Below are 13779 nucleotides of genomic sequence, written 5' to 3' on the forward strand. Positions count from 1 at the left end.
TGTTCCAGTAGAAACCTACAGTTTAATTAATCCAATGTTCACAAGCCCCAGCTGCAAATGGAAAAAAATGGGTCAGAAAGAATGTATTTCATCCTCAGAGATTTCAGTTTGTGTGTGTGTGTGTGTGTGTGTGTGTGTGTTCTTGTGCCAAGGATGTTCACTATACATTGTAAATTTATACAAGGTCCTGGCCATGATTTGAGGATTATATTTCAAAGGTAACAAATTACATATATTTGTAATAGCAGAGTTAAATTAAAAATTAAAATTTGTATGTGTGAAACTGCAGTACTCATGTCACATACAGGGAAAATCTTTTTAGACTTTGCTAAGAGAGTTCACAGTCATTACAATCCGAATTATTAATTTACAAGAGTTTATTAGGGATTTTTTAAAATAATTTTTTAAGAAACCTGCATTAAAGGATTACATAATTCCTAACCAAATTTGTAATGAGCCCATTTGAGCAATAGATGGAGCTTCGATACTGAACAGCGCAACGCTGCCACCGCTGAGGCTAAAGACCGTGCACGTGCCTAAAAAGACTGAGAGTCAATGGTTCAGCAATAATTATGAGAATAACCAAAAAAATACACAACATCTCAGTCTCTAAATTTTCAGTTCACGATGAACTTCACCTCCATTTAACTACGTGGTTAAAAATGGTCCCATTAAAGACCCGAACACTGACTCCTGGTCTGTTTCATGATGGTGATTAATGGTGGAAGCAGACAGAAGGTGGGACAGCACACGGTTTGTCCTTTTTTAAAGATTATTTGGTGTGCATAGATGACAGGCATACAAATAAAGTGACCCACAAACTTGTGTACTAACAAACCAACCTGACAACAGACAATGTCCTGATGGCTTTTGTGAATCAAATGGATTTCATGAGAGTTTAGAACTTTTGAAGGAGCTGCTCTGGTTAAACTTAATTTTATTCTTTTTAAGATAAATGTGTTGTCTTCTCACTGCTGCTGTTGATAGTCACTTGAACTGTAGAAACACTGAGGTTCCCACAGCGCTGTCAGAAAAAAACTAAGTCTTTGTTTGGTTAACGGCTCAGTGACACTTTATTGTAAATGTGATTTCCCAACATGAAAATCTGTTTAAAGTTCTGCTCTTCTGTGCTAGAAACACAATTATTGGGCATTTATTTATTCCCTACATACATTTATTATCATATCTGCTGTTATTTAATTCATTTACAGCTACACACAGTTTGTTAGTAAGTACGAACAGGTTCCACAGGTATTTGTCTTTAAGATATCTTATATTTAGTCTATTTTCTCTGTAATGTGCCACCATTTAATTGTAAATTGTCTGAGCTCAACGTGTTAACTAGTAAATGAACAATAGCGTGTTTCAGCTTAATTCTCAAACTAATTTGGAGCCGGCTTTTGATGAAAAATTTTGCACATTCCTGTGAATCTTCATAGCATCGTCATAAGGTCGCAGTATAGTCCATGCATGGCTGTGATTAACAGAGAAGAAGAGGGTGAGGACAAAAACTAAAACAGTCGCAATGGCCTCTACAGAAGGATTTTTTTCCCCGTACAGTTTCCCGAAAACTTTTGAGATAAACACAAAGAAATGTAAAGGTTTCCGCACATGCGGAGCCATGTGACAACAGCGAGTGCCATACGTGTCCTTTTCTAGAGGCAGAAACAGCACAAAGTCTGAATCAGAAACCGGAAATCACTTTCAAATTTTCAGTTATATAAGCCTGTGGTGTTTATGAAGTTTTTATGTCTTCAAATTTTAACAAAAATTACAAAAATTGCAATAATGTATGTTTTTACGCCAGTTTTTTCAAGGAAAATCTAATCTTTAAAACATCAAAAGACCCAGAAAAGAAGACTGTATTATTCACATTATGAATGGGATGAAAAAAAAAACAAAAAAAACATTGCATTGCATACATTGTCTTTTAAAGTGACATATACCATAGACTATTAAAAACGCCACAAAATGAGGCGAATACTCCTTAATGCGGCCTATATTTAGGTTATGCACCCACATTTCTTGTTTACTCTGCACACAACCCTCCTGAAACTTATCACAGAGTGACGATTACTACAACTAAAGACACTAGTTGAGGCAGTAATCACCAATCAGAGCCCAGCGAATATGTGTTGCTCTAGACTTTAAACAGATTTTATTTGGTCACAGTAGCTAGGTTGCACATAAAAACACTCCTGAGAACCACTAGTAAAACGAATACAGGGGAAGATATTAAAAAATTAATAAAATATAAGTAAAAATCTAGTATAATAAAATATAATATTATAAGTTAAATTGTACAAAACTTGCAGGACATACGTAGGAAGGATTAATAAGGTGCAATAGTGTGCATTAGCATTAATAAGATGGAGTCATCTGTTCCAGGAAGATGAGTTGTGTAGGGTTTGAATGAAGTTTATCGCGGGGAAAAAAAAACACGGTTTGGAAGCTGAGCACAGATGGACAGATGAGACACAGACTTTTTCAGCTGAAGCCTTTATCTATCTCCTTTTTCTCCGTCCGTTTTTCCAGAACGACGCACGTTTGAGAGCTCCTTGCCCCGAAAAACTACTCGTGCATTCATGGCAGCGGGGGCTGAGCCGCGTGCGGGGGCACTGTATGAGATATCTGCTGTCCCGTGGACTCCGAATGTCATTTCCATGCTCCAGTCTTGCCTTTAAATCATCTGACTCATGAATGACACACACAAAAATAGAAAAATAAATAAATAAATGAACAACCCCTCATCATCGGCTGCCTCAGCTACGTTTTCATCTGCAGAGCTGTTGTCATCACAATTCTCCAATATCAAAGAAAATGCTGCTCCTAGCTAAACCTGTATTCAGCTGCGGTGCCATCGTGTTACTGTGATAATAGACAAACACGCACACTTCTATACCATTGTGTTTGGATTTAGGCAACGGAACAGTGAGACAACACTACAAGCGAACTGGAAAATGCAACATTACTATTAACATTTGCATCCTTGTACCATCTAATTACAAAAAAAATCATGAGTGCTCAGTTAAAAGAAAAAACATGATGATATAATAGCATCATGTTTATTTTGACTCCACTATGACTCTTTGATGATTACATGCAACTCTCTACACACATAACAGTATAGCTGTATAATCTATGCTGAGTGCGGTTATGCACAAGTATGGGAAACTATATAAAAGTCCAATCACAAGAAGCTCAGTGTCCGTGACTCTTATCACACAGAGAGGTTGAAGGAAAATGGTATTTTTTTTTTTTTTTTTACTCTCAACATTTTTCTCCTGAATTGCAGAATTAATAAGTGCTTTGAATTATATCTCCCCCCACATGTGACCCGCTATGCATTAATTACTGATCACCTGTTTCTACGCTGGCGAGACATAATTACCTTCTGTAATGTGAACCCTTCATCAAATTTAAACATTTATATTGCTTATCTTTCTGCCTAACCCCCCTGGCTAAATTTTTCTAATTACACTAATCAAACTGAGCCGGAGAGTCATTCTTCTCTTTGCTTCAATTAGAAAAGCAGGGATGATATGCATATTTCACGTGAGTCCGGGTACTTCACTTCCAGTGTGGTGAAATAATAAATAATGTCTGGTGTCAAATTAAAAAGTGCTGCAACAATAATTGCATTTAAAATAAATAACTGTAACCTCTGAAGACATGAAGACATTATCAAATCAAAGTGTTTCTTAGGCTGGTGTAGAGAACGAATGGACTGAAACACTCCAATGAGAAATCATCTGAGTGCATTACGGTGACAGTTGTTCATTTCAACTTGGCAAAATTGGATGAAACTTCTTAATGAAACTAGTTAAATATCTCCATCAGATGATTAAGAGCTGCAAAGTCAAGGATGCAGAGATGGTGCTACTTCAAAGAAGTTCAGTCCATGTAAAACACAGGAGAAAGTAATGCTTACAACGAAATCTATATTCTTGACCTGAATGCATATGCTGAAAACAATCAGTTTATGTGCTACGTGCTGCAGATATGTATGGAGAAGGGGTCTTGAATGTTTTTCAGGCCAAGGACCCCCAAACTGATGGGGAGATTAAGTAGGGACCCCCTACCAACTATATATGTTCTATATTAAACTCAGCACAGTGCTACTTATAAATAGACAATATTATTATCAATTTAACATTCAGTATTAAGCTATTCAAATGATACAAAGTCTTTTATTTAATTTCAAACATGTGCAACGGTAGGGTCCCCGTCTTCTGACTCCATTTATCCCTTTACTAAAATATGTTGGATTCAGGTTAATGTGTATTTAAATAAATTTAAATATGTGGGGGAAAATACAGAATAAATTAATGAATAAATATAAAATGTCTAATCAATCAAAGATTTTGCAACCCCCCTGCAGGACCCCCCTGTTAAAGACCTACGATATAGAGGGTTTTCACGTCATCAGTCTGGAAGCCGCCATGTTGGAGGCACTCGGCGAGGCAAACAAAGTGCACTGACTGAAGTAGATCGTGGGACATGGTAACTTATTGACATGTTCTTGGTTGGACCAGTCGGACAGACCGTGAAAGACATTTGGAATTTTATAGACTGCCAAAAGTTATTACAAATCAGGGAGAAAAATGCCAAAAGTTATTAGAAGAAAGGAAGCGCTTCTGGTTAGCTAAGCTAAACCAGGATATACCAGGCAAAAGTCTGAACAACATCCGAATTTGTTCGGTTCATTTCTTGTCAGGTAATTGTTGTCTTAACTACTTTTCTAGTGTGATAATCATGTAATTCAGATCAAGCTAATAAGTAGCTATCAAGCTATTTGTTTCTTCAGGTGACCTTTGCTGACCTGTCTTTCCAACAGATAGCACCCAGCAGATAGATGTCAGTAATGCCACATGTGGTAACTTGAAATGAATTATATCATTATTATTACACTAGAAAATTAGTTAAGAGACGCTGCTATCAACATTTCAATTACCTGACAAGAAATCGGCAATGGGACATGCTTGGTATACCTTGGTTTAGCTTCGCTAACCACCAGCATTTGCATTGTTCTCCCTGATTTGTAATCTATAAAATTCCAATTGTTTGCTCCGAATGTCTACCTGATTGGTACACGCAAAAACATGGCAATAATTCAGCATTTTCCATGATCTACTTCAGTATGTGCGCTTTGTTTACCTCGCAGAGTGCCTCCAACATGGCGACTTCCGGACTGATGACGCGCTTTGAAGAACCTGTATACCGGGCAAGCTGCAGCATGTTTCATGAGGTTGCTAACTAAATGCTGTCAAGAGGATTTGGACCGTACCTCTGCTAGCATTGCACTGCAGTAGTACCTTTGTTGTATTTCAGGGCCGACGTACTTATATTTTGTATGTCACGGAACTATGGGCCTCATCTTTAGTGAAGTATTTCCATACACTTGATGAACCGCTGCTAGTTTGCTACAACAATCTTCTAGGAGGCGTCCATGTTGTCATTGTGTACATAGTGTTGTTGGGGAAGTCTTTTTGGGGGGAGGGGGCATTGGTGAAATCGTTCACTGGAACAGTTACACAAACAGTTAAAGACAAATCTTATGTAAGCCATTAGAATAATAACAATGTGATGATCGTTGCCATAGAGGTGAAGCCTGTCTATACTTTAGCCCTGGAGGAGCTCAAATGACTCATTAAAACCACAGGACATTTTTACTGCCTGTGGTTCCTGCAGAAATTTACCAAGCTGACATCAGAGAAGCTCGATTGAAGTGGAACGGATCTGTACATTAGTCACAAGAAAAGTTACCGACATGCTCTTTTTAGACTTTTACAGATGTTCATCAAACGACTCAAGCGGCCCTGCCTTGTTGTCCAAATCGTCTTCCAAACAGTGTGGCTCACGCTCAGCTTAAATCAAACATTTGAAAACGATTCATGTGACAATCCTGTTTGTCCGGAAAGCTGTGGGAAGAGGACTGACACTTTTTGCCCTGGTAAGTGCCAGTCACACATGGTTTTATTTGACTTTTTCCCCTCAAACCTCTGCAATAGACGTGGAGAGTGCAAAGATAGCGTGACCATTACAGTCACAATAGCACCATTATCTGGGATACGCCAGGTTGAAATGAACCATAATGATCCCGACTCATGTCTTCTGAATGCATATTTCTACGCCTTTTAGAGAGTACAACGCTCCTAAAAAAAAACCAAATACCCATCACAAACCAACGACCTCAACCTTCGCTACAACCATGCTAGCAGGTGCATGCTAAAATAAAACCCAAGTCACCGGGGGTGCCTCAGAAACATGGGACTAAAACATCAGCTTTAGCAGTCCCGTTTAACCCTTCTACCAATAATTTCTAACCTTATATCTTAAAATGTTGTGTCTCTTCATATAAAAGGTGGAGGCCTGTGATGATGTTGTTAACTGTCATGGTCAGAGCAGCTGAGGCGAAGTACTTGCAAAGACAGCTTGGAAAAAAAAAACACAGTAATTACAGTGTGCAGAGAAAAGAGGTCGAAATGTGCTGAGATTTATGATTTTGTAGACCGTTATAAACACCCCATTACCATAGTAACCACAAGAGAAGAATGGATGCTCGTCGAGGCGGTTATTTTTACAGCTGTTTTTACAGCACCAAGACTAGAGCACATACTGTAATTTTGTGGCGCACACTTTTGATCTCTGACACAGTAAATCGTGGCCTAGGTCAGGCTAAGGAGGAGGTTCAGTGAAAGAGTGTCAGCATCGATTGCCGGATTGAGACATTGTGTTGAGCCCGGGTCCCTGACGTATGACACCGCTGCCAGAGATGAACATTTTTTTTTCTTGCCGCCACCTGAGCCTCCACAACGTATTTGAATTTCACTTTATTATGGTTAGACCACGTTCTCTGTTTTTGCGGAGGAATCGTTTTACATGAGGATTAAGTGAGCCGAGCAAATTCAATGTCCAACAATATTGAAAAGTTTGTGCGTACGAAAGTTTGATGTATGATTTGATCCGTTGTTTACTAGAAACAATTCTTTTTTTTTTTACCACACACACTGTCCTCCTACCCAGATACCTCTAAAGGACTAAATGTGAATTAATATGCTGCTTTTTTTAAAAAAAAAACAGTACCCAATGAATCCATTATATTGTTAAGTTTGAGTGATGTCTGGTAAAATCTGCAGTGAGCAGACTTTTTTTCTTCTCTTGTGGGACTAAATTGACTTGGATATGAAAGCCGCAGACTACGTAGAGAGGTCAAAAAGCATTGCTGAGGTTGGCTAGTACTAAGAGCACGGTTGGACTAAATGCATTCTGACAAGCTCACAAATCCTTCCTCGGCAAAGGCATCGCTCGAAAGTTTTTAAAAGACAAAACAGGCAAAAAAGGATTTTGAGAAAACAAAACTTTATTAATGGTTATTGATTAGTGGAAGAACCATAGTACATGCACATACAATGACTGGGTAGGAAGCCTTGAATTTTGAACCACAACACCTACTGGAAGCAGAGCTTGTATAAAGTAGTTGCGGAGCCAGACATTCAGCTTAATGAGGACTCTAAGTCTTCCAGTTTCTGGTCGACTGGTCCTCACACACAGCACACAGACAAAGGTTTGAACCACAGGGGCCAAGCAACCCCAAGGCTCTTACTGCTGCCTTTTTTATAATGTGATGCATCCGAGAGTTTTTCATATCTAATTCGTTATAAATACAAAAAGGAGATATGTTACGACACCACTAATTGGGAATAGTTGTAAACAGAATGTAGCACAGGAGAGGCCTGTAGGCTGGCTTGCAATGCAGCCGAAGCCGATCTCCCGTTGCCCGTGTAGCGCGTTTCAAATGCACTACAGATTTATTCCATTAACTTCTATTTACATCGTAGTTTAGCCTGTTCACAAATCAGTTATTTCTCATATTTATTTAGTATCGTTATATTCAAACAGTTATTTTTCAAAGATTAAAGGTTGAGTTCTAGAAAATAACAGAAATTATGGCGTGAGAGGAAGGACAACGGATCAGAAACAGCAAAATTGATTTAAAAAAAAAAGAAGAAAAAACAAAAAAAACAAATATCAAGAAAAATTACAATTACAGCACTGATATGTCTCGGGTTTATGTGAAAATTACAAGCTGCGTGTGCAAAATGGTACAGTCAAAACAACAACAAAAAGATGTCTTAATGATAGTATCTACATAGTGATTACAATATTTGTAAAGATTTAATAAAAATCTGAATATGGTTTGAAAAAAACAAAACAATAATAATAATGAGATACCTCACCCTGACAACTGATCTACTCTTCTAAATCTAAAACATCATACCATTGTGTATTTCATATAAGAGAACATCTTCACTGCACAGTTCAAATATAATACATTGTTGGATTATTATACTTTACCCCCCTAAAATTTAAATTCTGAAAAAAAAGAAAAGAAAACAAAGCAATATGAACAAAAGAATAAAATAGACACAGCAGCTTTGGGCCACTGATAGATATACATTTTTTTTTTTTTTTTTTTAATCTGTCCCGTAATATAAAAATCATCAATTATACCAATGAATATATTGGAAGTTTATATAAAAACATCTATGTGGCCAACACTACTTTGTATGGAAGAGGATTAGTGCCACGAAATGGTTTCATCGTCAGAAGTCAGAATTCTGTGATTTAAAGCTCGACTTTCTTCCCCAGGACCCCGACAATTCTGCAATTAATTTGAAAACTATTATTATCATTTTAACTCATGTGGCCCCAATTCTTTTTCATATCCTAGCATGTGGACTAAGTGATTAAATGGCCGAACAGTTTAACTTTGCCATGGCAGTCTTTTTTTTTTCTTTTTTTTTTTTTCCTCCATGTCGCATAATTCTATGTAGAATCTTGACTATACATATAAACATGCCCAGATATGTCCACCAGAAACCTTTGGCTTGAAGTCACGTAAGATACAACCGCGTCATTTAGTCAATAAATCTACAGCCTGAATAACGTGCCGGCTCACACCGTTCTCTCCTGAATAAGAAAACCAAACTACGTCGTCTGTGAAAGCTGAGAGCAGCTTTTGGATGCTACCAGTTGTCGTTATTTTATTCAGAGATCTAGACTTAATTACCACACTATCTCGAGATAATTTACAAAAAGTGCAGAGATGCCATCACTACGGAAGTACATTTTTGCCGTTATGAAAAGGAAAACATGTTATTACCAAAAATGCATTGCATTCACCAATGGAAAAAAATAAATAAAAAAAAATACTGGTCACCTCATTTAGTTCTAATGACTTGGTATCTTATAATTACAAGATGTTTATCTTGCAATTATTACTAATTATTTGTAGCTGGCCTAATCACTGTAGCCATAGGAACTGATGTTGCCGGTTGTTGTGTTCGTCGGGTCAGTTAAGAAGTGGCACACTGTGTTTTTGCTGAATGTTAATAGCTGGGTATTCATGTCGCGGACAACACACGTACAGCAAGGAGTTGCGGGGAGACATCTGTGTAATCACCATAAGCTGAAACAACACGCGTAAGGTCAAGTGATTCATCAGCGTTAAGTGATCAGTCAAAACATCCACTGCAACCAGCCATTTCCCTGGAATGTACTGGTATAGAAACACTTTGGGCCCAGGCTAATGTGCTGCCAGCTGCTGCAAGCGAGCACACACAAAAAAAAAAATAAAAGAAAAAAAAGCAAGGGCCGCAAGCTGTGCGCCTGTAAGTCGAAACACATTTGGAGGAGGAGGAGGTGGTGGTGGTGTATTAGGGTTAGTATTAGCGGTTAAAACAGTGGCATCCAGCCTCACTCGCAAGCTGGAGGGGAAGATTGAATGCGTGGAATGCGTGCCGCTGACAGGGGGCATTAATTACAAGCTAGTTTGGGCACCGTGTACACACAGCGCGTTTACATCCAAATATAAATGTAGTTAATTTAGTAAAGCTATAGTTCCAGCAAAAAAAAATGAAACATGGACGGCTTAACCTCGTGAGAGGCCCCGGGCAAAACTATATTGTTGGGCCACTAATGATCGCACTAGTTTCATTATTTCCCTAGACATCTGGGAAATGACCATTGCTCTAGAACCGAAATAATCAATCAATTAATCAACTGGGAGAAAATGAATTGCAGTTTTGTAAATAGAGAGTATGCGCTGATGTCACCGCCGCCTTGGGCCACGCCCCCCCTGAGTGGCAAAAACACAGTGAAATGTAGCAGTAAATAAAGAGAGACTTGGAAAAATTTAGATTATTAGATTAAATTAAGGACAACTGGACTCGACAATGATACATACAAACTAGTAAGTATTAGGAAAAGTGGATTAGCCTCAGTTTAGGTAATTTCAGTTAAGATACATGTAGCTAAATAAAAGATGCTAACGCTAAGAGCTTTACTGAGAACTAATGTTAGCCATACAATACTGTAGTTATCTGACAGCGCTCCTGAACGTAACTTAAGGAGCGATTTATGGTGTGACTTCATAAAAAATATAGCATAAATTAATATTACCTGACGCTAAATGTGAACCACAACACCAGGTTTCAGTGCAGTGATCCCATTTACTTCCCTTTTCTTTAAGAGTTGGCGATATCCGTAAGAATATATCTCTGACCGCTTTTCAGATCTGTTGGTTCAGTCAGTCCCATTTTTTAAAATTAATTTTTACAATTTAGATGCTATTCAAGCCTATGATTCAAACTAATGCTGCTAATCTCCATGTTCAACTGTCACTTTTTGCCACTCTAGGGGCGTAACCACGGCGACTTCACTTGATGTGACGTTGCGTGCATACCCTCTATTACAAAGCGAAAAATTCCCCAAAACGACAAGACGCAGCTATTCAGTGGCCTCAAAGGAATAATGTTGAAATATATTATCTAATACACAAAATCATTAAATTAGCTACACTGAAAAGTGGTCGGCGGCAGCCTTACGATCACAATATGATGGGTGGGTTTTGTCTGTGTTATCCACCAGAGCAAAGGTTCGAGCGATTTGATGAGACACGGCTGGTGCATTATCTGCGGTCATCTAAAATAATCCAGCTCAGATTTTGGACGTTCATTTTGAAAGGTCAGAACCACAGCACGGACGGCTCGAATGCAGCTTTCGGTTCTAATTCAGTGGAACAAATTCCGGACAAATTCTGTTTAACTGGGAAGAAGTTTTGAAGGCTCTGGAAGTCAAGGGGAGGAAACCGAGGCGGGTGTCCCCTCGGACGAAATGCTATTGTTCCAAACAAACAAGAAGACATCCTGGGTGAGGGAAAGTGTGTTGTTGGGGCGTCTCGTGATTGCCTAGCTCTGTTGTTTTCCTACAACATGACCAGTGCTCTGAAAAAGTCAATCCGTTAATCACTTGAGAGAAAAGTGATTGGCATTCTGCTACCTGATTAATCATTTCTATTTTTTTTTTTTATGGCAAAAAAGCTCAAACTTCCATACCAGTTTCTCAAATATGAACATTTTCTATTTCTGTAAGACAGTAAACATAGACATATCGGAATCTAAATACAGAAAACAAAAGATTTTGTCCAAAACAAATAAAATAATTAGCGCGACCTCACAGTTTGCTATATGATGGAAAAATACAATCTTTCTCAAGTTTTACCTGTGGTCATGTAAAATATTTCAGGTCTGGGAAGGTTTTGAAAAAAAAGAAAAAAAAAAGAAAAAAAAAGAATTTGTTCCACTGCATTATTTTAATCAGGTGCAACACATCTCGTAAACAACATTATAAGAGGGAAACTGCGGCTTTTGGAGGCCCTGGAGGTCGGGGGAACCTTGGCCGTTGCCGGTTGGTAGTCCAGCCTTTGGCCGTCCGACCTGATGCAGCACAGAAAAGGATGGGACATGGTGGGTGTTTTCAGGATGATGCTCATGTTTGAAACAGACACATCACATCTTGAAATCATAAGACACAAAGTCAAAAACACACGTGAATGTTTTTCCTCCATGGTGAATGCAAAGCACAACCTTGTATTGCACTAAAAATTAAAAATAAATAAAAAAAATCTAGGCTACAATACATTTTTTTTATTATTTTTATGACTGCAGACACTTCATAGAATTTTGTCTTAGGTAATTATAAATGTTTTGGTTTGGTAAAGTAATTATGAGCGTGTGATAAGGTAATAAAAGTCTTTATTTATATCCAAGATGGTGGACTTCTCTAACCTGCCGTTTTTGTCTATGTTCATGATTCCAAGGCATCTTTACTTCCTCCCAAATCAAAAGACAAAAAAAAAAGAAAGAAAAAGAAATCTATCATTGCTTAGTTGAAAGAGGAAGTGCCAAAGAGGACCGAGAGAAGAAAAAACAACACTTGACTAGCATAGTCACTTTAACACTTTTACAAAACATAAAAACCCCAAAGTGTGACTATGACCTATTTTACAGGGTTGAAGTTCTATACAAGCCCTAACAATTAGAATCTGATAAATATTTCCTTTGTGTCCTAATCATTACTCTAGCAGCTCTCTATTAGTACCATGGAAAAAACCTCTACAGCTGATAAACTATGTTTAAATCTTTAGAAATTAAAAACCCACAATATCAAAATACACAGCACAAAATATCTGAGGTATAAGATGAAAAATATCAGCTGTCATTTTCTTCTTCTTCTTTTTTTTTTTTTTTCTTGTACTTCTCTCTTAGGAGATGCTGAAATGATGCACAAACTGCATGTACTGTATTGCAATACCCAGGCCTCAGTAACGTCTCTCTCCCCATTCTCTCTCTGTCGTTCGCCATTCGCTCACACACACTCATGCGCTCACACACTTTCTCCCTCTGTCCTGTTGGAAGGTTGAGTATAGGTTGGAGGTGTTGCTAATAGGGTGCGAAGCGGCTGTAGCCTCCCCGGTATATACTAGCCTGGAGAGAGGACAGCACCAGCCCCACGTCATCGGCGTGGCTCCGAGTTTTGGCATCTGTCAGCGGGGCGAACGCGTTCTGAAACACACGTACACACACAAACGCGCACGGACAAACACACGCACATTCGTAGAAACACCAAGGTACACGGAGACAAACAAAACACACGCACACAAACACAAGCCCTTGTTAGCCCCACTCCTGAACAAACTACAACTAGAGTTTCAACATTACATTACCGTCGCTCCAGTGCAAACCCATGGGAGATGAAAACACCAATGACCGGCGCAATCGTCATGCAGCAAGCGCAGCGAGACGTTTCATGCCAGGGGTGCATGCCAACAGCTAAGTGAAAGAAATCCAGTCAATACAAACTGTAAATAAATGGAGGGGAAACAAAAAAAATAAATAAACCGTCAACAAGTGATTTCAAGCAGAATGTGTACCACAAAGGGTTTGGTCTTTTTTTTTTTTTTTTTTTTTTGATGGATCATGCTGGTTTTCTCTGGGTGGTGGTCGTGCAGCAATTAGCGACAGTCATTTCAGACAGCTTAGGCCGGGTGCTTTGTTTCCTGTGTATGTCACTGTTGAAAGAAAATACAGCTTGCGGTTTCCTCTGGAGTGTGACCACATGAAATTGCACATGTCAGTGTTTTTACCAAGCTTTTTTTTTTTGTTTTGTTTTGTTTTTCTCCAAAGCTGAAATGACATAGCAGTCTTATAGCTGGTATTTATCAAGTATGAAATGGCCAGGAGTGCATAACTGCATAATATTTCTCCTATCTCTGGTGATTTAAGCTAAAGCCCCATCAACATGTAAAATAGTTTCCTCATAGCTAGTGGCCATTCCAGGGTCTGATGTCACTGCTCATTTTGGGTTCAAACCTGCAATCAGCATGGCAGATATGGTGATAAGGAAGAGAGTCACGGATGTTGCTTGCCCCGGGGG

General features: G+C 38.6%; 1 protein-coding gene across 8 annotated transcripts in view; it reads right to left on the reverse strand.

Moving 5' to 3' along the window:
• Window positions 1-7345: 7345 nt before the first annotated feature.
• The window catches only part of rbfox1 (RNA binding fox-1 homolog 1), a 214003-nt gene continuing 207569 nt past the window's right edge, over window positions 7346-13779 (reverse strand). For all 8 annotated transcript variants that reach the window (XM_047571409.1, XM_047571405.1, XM_047571407.1 and 5 more), the window contains one exon: window positions 7346-12908. In XM_047571409.1, the coding sequence (XP_047427365.1) occupies window position 12908 (1 nt within the window). In that variant the 3' untranslated portion in view covers window positions 7346-12907. The remainder of the gene's footprint in view (window positions 12909-13779) is intronic.

Source organism: Mugil cephalus, chromosome 20 (assembly GCF_022458985.1).
Source record: "Mugil cephalus isolate CIBA_MC_2020 chromosome 20, CIBA_Mcephalus_1.1, whole genome shotgun sequence".
Taxonomy (NCBI): domain Eukaryota; kingdom Metazoa; phylum Chordata; class Actinopteri; order Mugiliformes; family Mugilidae; genus Mugil; species Mugil cephalus.